This window comes from Etheostoma spectabile, chromosome 2 (genome assembly GCF_008692095.1).
Source record: "Etheostoma spectabile isolate EspeVRDwgs_2016 chromosome 2, UIUC_Espe_1.0, whole genome shotgun sequence".
NCBI lineage: Eukaryota > Metazoa > Chordata > Actinopteri > Perciformes > Percidae > Etheostoma > Etheostoma spectabile.
The window spans coordinates 4,740,443-4,749,096 of NC_045734.1; the positions used below are offsets into that span (position 1 = coordinate 4,740,443).

Here is an 8,654-nt window from a genome sequence, read left to right on the forward strand (position 1 = left end):
GTGCAGGTGCAGGTGCAGGTGCAGGTGCAGGTGCAGGTGCAGGTGCAGGTGCAGGATAGTCAGGGCCTAATATAGCGTTTGATCTTGTCTATCATTTTGTGATGATGAATTGAATTGCTATAAGTCACCCTTGCAATACTGCACTTCCATGTGATTGATAATAAATTGAAGCACCAGGTGAAGAACTCCTGAGTTCATTTCTCTTTCCACCATGGGGCTAAACATTACACTCCCCATTCTCTCTGCTGACTCCTCACGTCTGTATCCCCTTTTGTCTTCATAAAAGCTCAGTTTGGCAGCTCATAAAAACTTTAGTTATGGGTTCTTTACATTACATATATGACCACACAGCAGCTTTTAAGCATTTGTCTGTTGTTTGCTAGCAGATGAAATTGACAAGGAGGCTCCTTCATGCATTACATGTCAAGGGAGACCGGAGAATACCCAGACACACAGTCTCGACTGCCCAAACCTCTCTGACAAAGTGGATCCACACAACTGTTTCTCTTTTGCTCACTCATCTGTCTCTTCCACCCTTTGTCTCCCTGTCCTCTCTCAGATCCTGATAGAGTTGGAGACGGCCCTGCTGGACGACATTCCTCATTGGTATAAACTCCAGACACATGACATGTCCTCTATACCTCTGCCCCAGCCTTCCCCGTACCTCCCACGCAGACACGTCCATGGAGACAGCCCCAGCAAGAAACTACAGAGTATGTCTGCTTTTCTATAGTATTTGAAGTCTGTGTGTATAGATATGTGTGTGTTTATGTTAGGGCTGCACAATACATTGTTTTTTTCTTTTTTTTCCGGTATGGCAACATAAACTGGCACAATAATAAACTCTTTGCGAAAGTCTGCGACCTATCGCAAAAGACACTCAGAGGTTTTTGGAGTTAGTTTTTCAAAGTTCAAACGCATAACTGTCATTGTGTAGCCCAAGGGTGCGTTAAAAATGATAAAATACAAGTTTGATATTACTGGAACAACTAAATAAATATAAATAAGTGTAATAAATGTAAGTCTATCTAGAATCACATATATTATAAAATAACAACATGAGAAAATATATAATGAGCTAAAAATGTTAGATAAAAGTAATATAAAAGTACTGGAATAAATAAATGTATGTGATATATTTACATGAATGAAATGATTACATTTGAGTTGTGAACAAAACAAGACATGTGAGGACGTCCTCTTGGGCTTTTGGGAAACACTGATCGTCATTTTTCATCATTTTCTGACATGTTATAGACCAAACAACTAATCGATTAATCTACTAGGAAAATAATTGTTAGTTGCAGCCCTATTTGTATTGCACATTGCCCCCTTTGATATTGTTGCCATTTCCAGAGTTCAGTTGTGTGACGGCAGGTGGGAAATCTGAGCAAGCTGTTGGTGCGTATCCTGGGTTGAAAGAAAATATCTGCAGACAGCCGCCCTTTAAAATGCAACTCATTTTTTTTTCTAGTGGTGTCTTTTATGTTCAATTCAATGTTCAATTTGTTCAATAGCAGAATGTTAGAAATTATTTCCTTTTGTTTGTTCTACATCAAATAGAATTTTTTTGGGTATTAGCAGAATACTGAAAGCACCAGAAATGAAGAACTGAGTACGTAGCATTATCGCGATATTCAACGTTATCGCCAAGGGTGCAACATTAGGGGAGAAAATATGACCAAAACAGGTTGTATCCCCCCCGTACTAGTACATGTATGATTTAATCCCTGTTTTGTGACCCTACAGTGCGTCTGAGTGTGTGCTTGCTAACCTTTCCTTTACTGAGCTTTCTCTTCTTTGTCTCTCAGTGACAACACAACCTTTCAACCTTACCCTATCCTCTCTCTCTGTGTGTGTGTGTGTGTGTGTGTGTGTGTGTGTGTGTTTGTATGTGTGTGTATATGTGTGCAGGGTCTCATCGCATCATTGATTCAGAGTTTGATGATGGTTTGATGGTAGTGACTAAAGGTGGGTGGGGGACATGGTTACCAAGCATTTTCCTTGTATTAGCCTGTAGGCGTCCAGCACTGGGTGAGAGAGCGTCTTCTTTGCATCCTCGCTCCATCTGTTTTCTCAAACCTTCCAGCCCTCCATTTTTTTGGGGGCTCCACTGTATGCTTTAATCTTCTTTAGAACAAAATGCACCCAAATTTAAAGTAATTAATATTTGCTGTGTCAGCGAAAGGCAAAACCTTTGCAAATTCATCATATTGCTACAGGACTGCAGTTTTTTTTCTGAACAGCAGTGTTGTAGTGCTGCAGTTTAGAAGTGCAATGTACTTCACTGAGGCTGCAGTGAACAGCTTCTCTTCTTCTGCTGGCCCGTAGACACACTGAAGCACTGAGTGCATGTTAGACTGTAGAGAAGGGCTGAACGATTTCAAAAACAAAGAAAAAAACAAAGATTTTAAAACTACAAATCGCTTTGCAATTTTTTAATTTTTTAATATTTATGTTTTTTAAACTCCATATTGTACCTCCTTCGGTCATGTTAAATAAAGTAATAAAAAATCCACAGAAAATAGGACATTTCTTTAAACAATCTGTGATATGTAACATTATTCCAGCAAAACTGTAAATATAATATTAAAAAGAGGAATAATAAATGTTAACAAAATGTTACACCAGACATTCAACTAAATATTGCACATTCAAATAAATGGCGGTCTTCACGATGAGCCAATCGCATTCCTTAAAATCTGGATTTCGATTTGAAAACGATTAATCGTTCAGCCCTGCTGGAGAACTACAGCTGTTCATGGAGTTTCCTGCCATTCTCCTGCATGCTTCCAGTCCAGGCCGCACTTCACTGAAAGGACACTGGACTAGTACACTAGAAGCTGAATTTGTGCGTTATTTTTGGCCAATAGAATCACAAAACTGCTTTGCTGTATGACTGTTTCTGCTGTGGCACCTGTCAGATGAAATGGGGACCTGGTTTTTATAACTTTGTATGGTTCATTTCGGCATTTCCAAATGCCAGATGGTTTGCCACATGCGGGAGTTAAACAAGTGTTACACAAGCTCAGACTTATTTGAATGTCTATGCTTATTTTTATTCCTATGCAAACACTGAGCTTACATTGTAATCTTGTGCACTAACAACACATAGTTATATTATCTTGAAACATTTGTGCTTGTGCGCTATCCATCCATCCATCTTCGACCGCTTATCCGGTGTCGGGTCGCGGGGGCAGCAGCTCCAGTAGGAGACCCCAACTTCCCTTTCCCGAGCCACATCAACCACTCCGACTGGGGGATCCTGAGGCGTTCCCGGCCAGGTTGGAGATATAATCTCTCCACCGTCCTGGGTCTTCCCCGGGCCTCCTCCCAGCTGGACGTGCCTGGAACACCTCCCTAGAGCGCCCAGAGCATCCTTATCAGTGCCCGACCCACCTCAACGGGTTCCTTTCGACGCAAGGAGCAGCGGCTCTACTCTGAGCTCTTCTCGGATGACTGAGCTTCTCACCCTATCTCTAAGGGAGACGCCAGCCACCCTCCTGAGGAAACCCATTTCGCCGCTTGTACCCTGGATCTCGTCTTTTCGGTCATGACCCACCTTCATGCCCATAGTGAGGGTAGGAACGAAAATTGCCTGCTAGATCGAGAGCTTTGCCTTCTGGCTCAGCTCTCTTTTCATCACAACGGTGCGTAAACAGAATGTATACCGCACCCCTGCTCCGATTCTCCTACCAATCTCACGCTCCATGGTCCCCTCACTCGCCAAGACCCCAAGGTACTTAAACTCCTTCCCTTGGGGTAAGGACTCATTCCCTACCTGAAGAAAGCACTACATCGGTTTCCTGCTGAGAACCATGGCCTCATATTTAGAGGTGCTGATTTCATCCCCAGCCGCTTCACACTCGCTGCGAACCGTCCAGTGAGTGCTGAAGGTCACAGACCGATGACGCCATCAGGACCACATCATCTGCAAAAAGCAGCGATGGATCCTGAGCCCACCGAACTGCAACCCCTCCCCCCCCCGACTACGCCTCGATATCATGTCCATAAATATTATAAACAGGATTGGTGACAAAGCGCAGCCCTGGCGAGGCCAACCCTCACCTGGAACGAGTCCGACTTACTGCCGAGAACCCGGACCCAGCTCTCGCTTTGGTCATACAGAGATTGGTTGGCCCTGAGAAGGAACCCCCTCACCCCATATCCCGCAGCACCTCCCACAATTTCTCCCGGGGGACCCGGTCATACGCCTTCTCCAGATCCACAAAACACATGTAGACTGGTGTGGCATACTCCCAGGCCCCCTCCAAGATCCTTGCGAGAGGAAGATATGGTCCCCGTTCAATCCGAGGTTTGACTATCGGCCGAACCCTCCTTTTCAGCACCTTGGAGTGACTTTACCAGGGAGGCTGAGAAGTGTGATACCCCTGTAATTGGCACACACCCTCTGGTCCCCCTTTTTGAAGAGGGGAACCACCACCCCGGTCTGCCACTCCTAGGCACCGTCCCAGACTTCCACGCAATGTTGAAGAGGCGTGTCAACCAAGACAGCCCCTCCACACCCAGAGCTTTCAGCATTTCTGGACGGATCTCATCAATCCCTGGGGCTTTGCCGCTGTGGGTTGTTTGACTACCTCAGCGACCTCCACCAGGGATATGACGACAATCCCCCATCATCCTCCACTCTGCCTCTACCACAGAGGACTGTCAGCTGGATTTAGGAGTTCCTCAAAGTGCTCCTTCCACCGCCCTATTACCTCCCCAGTGGAGGTCAACAACGTCCCATCCTTACTGTATACAGCTTGGATGGTCCCCGCTTCCTCCTCCTGAGGTGGCGAACGTTTTCCAGAAGCACCTTGGTGCAGACCGAAAGTCCTTCTCCTGTCTTCACCAAACTTCTCCCACACCCGCTGCTTTGCCTCTGTCACGGCAGAGGTTGCAGCTCTTCGCCCGTCGGTACCTTACAACTGCCTCCGGAGTCCTCTGGGATAACATATCCCGAAGGACTCCTTCTTCAGTCGGACGGCTTCCCTGACCACCGGTGTCCACCAAGGTGTTTGTGGGTTACCGCCCCTGAGGCACTAAGACCCTAAGACCACAGCTCACCGCCGCAGCTTCAGCAATGGAAACTTTGAACATTGTCCACTCAGGTTCAATGCCCCAGCCTCCACAAGCATGATGCACGAAAAGCTCTGCCGAGGTGTAAGTTGAAAGTCCGTCGGACAGGGGCCTCCTCCAGATTTTCCCAATTTACCCGCACTACGCGTTTGGGCTTACCAGGTCTGTCCAGAGTCTCCCCCCATCCCCTGACCAAACTCACCACCAGATGTTGATCAGTTGACAGCTCTGCCCCTCTCTTCACCCGAGTTTCCAAAACATACCCTCGATCAGATGAACGATTATAAAATCGATCATTGACCTTTGGCCTGGGTGCTCTGGTACCACGTACACTTATGAGCATCCCTGTGTTCGAACATGGTGTTTGTTATGGACAATCCATGACTAGCACAGAAGTCCAACAACGACAACCACTCTGGTTCAGATCAGGAGGCCGTTCTCCCAATCACGCCTCTCCAATTATCTCCATCATTGCCCCGTGTGCGTTGAAGTCCCCCAGCAGAACTATGGAGTCCCCTACTGGAGCCCCATACAGGACTCCATTCAAGGTCTCCAAGAAGCCAAATACTCTGAACTCCTGCTTGGTGCATAGGCACAAACAACGTCAGAGTTTCCCCCCCCCATCACCCGCAGGCGTAGCGGGCGACCTCTCTTCCACCGGTAAACTCCAACGTAGCGGCGCTCAGCCGGGCTTGTGAGTATCCCACACCCCCCGGCGCCTCACACCCTGGGCAACTCCGGAGTAGGACAGAGTCCAACCCCTATCCAGGAGTCGGTTCCAGAACCGAGACTGTGCGTAGAGGTAAGCCCACCAGATCTAACTGGTACGCTCCACCTCCCCACAAGTTCCGGCTCCTTCCCCCCAGAGAGGTTACGTTCCACGTCCCAGAGCCACCTCTGCTGCCCGGTCTGGTCCGTCGAGGCCCTGACCTTCGCCGCCACCCAATGGCAGCGCACCCGACCCCAGCGGTTCCTCCCGCAGTTGGTGAGCCCATAGGATGGAGATAGGGGTGCCACATAGCTTCTTCGGGCTGTGCCCGACCGGGCTCCGTGGCAAACCCGGCCACCAGGCGCTTGCTGACGAGCCCACGTCTGGGCCTGGCTCCAGACGGGGGCCCCGGGCCTCCTCCGGGCAGGGTCACATCCTCTCTACCCGCGGTCTTTCATGGGGTTTTTGAACCATTCTTTGTCTGGCCCTCACCTGAGACCACTTTGCCATGGAGACCCTACCAGGACACACAGCTCCAGACAACACAGCCCTCAGGTTCATAGGGACACACAAACCTCTCCACCACGATAAGGTAATGGTTCTCCGGAGAGGTGCGCTGTGAGATATACATATATATATATATTATATATAATATATATATATATTATATATATATATATATAATATAATATATATATATCTAATATACACATACATACATACCCACTCATATACATATCACAGTGACTGGTACACACAGCACTGACTCTCGGCAATCAGTTGTAATTGACAGTTACAAAATTCAGGCGACCAATAGACTTCTACATTAGATTTTCAGTAAGGCAGAGAATGTATTGACTCCAGCTTGACAAAACAATTAACTTGCACTACACCACGATGGTTTTTCTGAGAAGTATACCAAACAGTCATATGTCTTGCGACGGAAGCAATCTGTCCCCCGCATGCTGTTCGGCGATATAATAGTTAATAGGGGTCCCCTCTCCAAACACTGCCCAGTGTTATATAACACACTATTATAGATATGTCCCATAGTTCTCAAAGCTCACAGCCAACAATGCACCAGAAAATATCGAAGTACAGATGTAAGAGACTCCTTCCATGTTAGTATGATTAATACTTACCGTGTGGATGACATATGTATGACCTATTCTTTGTACGTAGTGGTTAAGTTTCTCCGAGTCGTTAAAAGCTGAACTATTGTCTCAACTGGCACTCCATGCAGTGTGAAACAAGAACTGAGAGATGCAAATCTCACTGACCTCAAGTCTGACAGAGACATTGCAGAAACAGTCATTACTCAGCCTAGCTCACATGACTAGCTAGCCTGTTAGCTGGTCATTTGCCTGTAAAACATCCTGACGTGATGTTCTACAGTCTGTAAGAGAATGACATATGTAGTGGATGTCAGTCCACAAGGCTGACAACTGATGCATCCTGATCAGATACACACAACTAATGCCTGATGTGTGTGTGTTTCTGTGTGTTTCCATGTCTGAATTCTGTTTTGTTGCCTGTGTGTGTGTGTGTGTTTGTGTGTTTTTTTGTGTGTAGATGCAGAACGTAACTCCAGGGAAAGAGAGCGGGGAATGTACGTTGGCAGTGCCGGAGCAGCAGCGGCCCGTCCAGCACCGTTCCCGTTCAGTGTCTCCTCAGAGAGGACCCTGCAGGGCTCGTCACGGCCCGCACACGTGCCCATGCAAAGGTCACAACACCTGCCACAATCCCCTGGTGAACTATTAGTTTATTGTGTGCTGTCTGTTGTACAATATTTCAGATTCACCCAGCATCCAAAAGTAGTCAGTAGTTAGTTAAGAGCCCTCATTTTCAGCCAGATGCCGGATGTCCATCCCCTTCCGCTTTCTTGTGTTGGCATTCTAACCTCTGGTGGATTGCTGAGGAATCCTCCTCAGATGTCTTCAGGGAAAATCCAGACAGCTAGCTAGACTTTCTGTCCAGTCTAGTTTTCTCGTTGCATGACTAAAACTACTTTTGAACATACACATGTTCCACCAAAACAGTTCCTCCCATGCTATTTGCAGAGGCACTGTCTGCCGCTTGGCGCCACCCAGACATTGGTTTATCGGTATTTCTTTAAACCAATCACAGAGCACGTTTTTTCTCCCATTCTAGAATGCTGTGGGACAGCCAGACTCTCTTCCACAGCGCTGTGGAGGAAGGTCTGGCTTTGCGAGACTAGATCAAAACCAAATTAAGAGTGGACATTGATTCCTACACACCTAAATAAAAGAACCATAAATTAAATTAATCGATATTTTTGTTTCACCGGAGCCTGGATGAGATCCACCAGAACCGCCACCACTCCCACTCCCCTTCCCTTACCAGATTCGCACTTAGAGCACAACGCTCCGGGACTCGGACTACGAGTACTCTGAGGACAGGTAACCTGTTGTTGTGGATCTGTGGGCTCATCATGGGTGGGGGCTGGGTTATGACTGTGTGTTTTAGGTGACCCTTTACGGTAACACTTTATAGTAACCATCAGAAATAAATGGTAATGATAGTTAATTATTATAAGTTTCAATGTATTTGTACCTTTGTTTTATCAGTAATATTCCCATTGAGACTCGATTCTCTCACAAGTGGGTTCCTGGCCCACAGCAGCATAAAAACAGAAAGACGGACATAAAAAAAACTAATATTTATTACTCTCCACAAACACTTAATTATGATTTACAATGTTTACTAATATTATAATGGATTGATTGATAGATATATATACTTTCTCAGTGGTTATCATTGTTTTGTAAAACATGTATGAGCATTATTTATATGGCTGTTATAAAGTGGCAACTAATACTTATTCTACTTATTAATTCCATTA

At 46.3% G+C, this 8,654-nt stretch overlaps 1 protein-coding gene across 25 annotated transcripts in view; it reads left to right on the forward strand.

Annotated features, from left to right (window-relative positions):
• The window catches only part of rims1b (regulating synaptic membrane exocytosis 1b), a 174,675-nt gene that overhangs the window by 54,142 nt on the left and 111,879 nt on the right, over positions 1-8,654 (forward strand). For all 25 annotated transcript variants that reach the window (XM_032526711.1, XM_032526701.1, XM_032526759.1 and 22 more), the window contains one exon: positions 560-713. In XM_032526711.1, the coding sequence (XP_032382602.1) occupies positions 560-713 (154 nt within the window). The remainder of the gene's footprint in view (positions 1-559; positions 714-8,654) is intronic.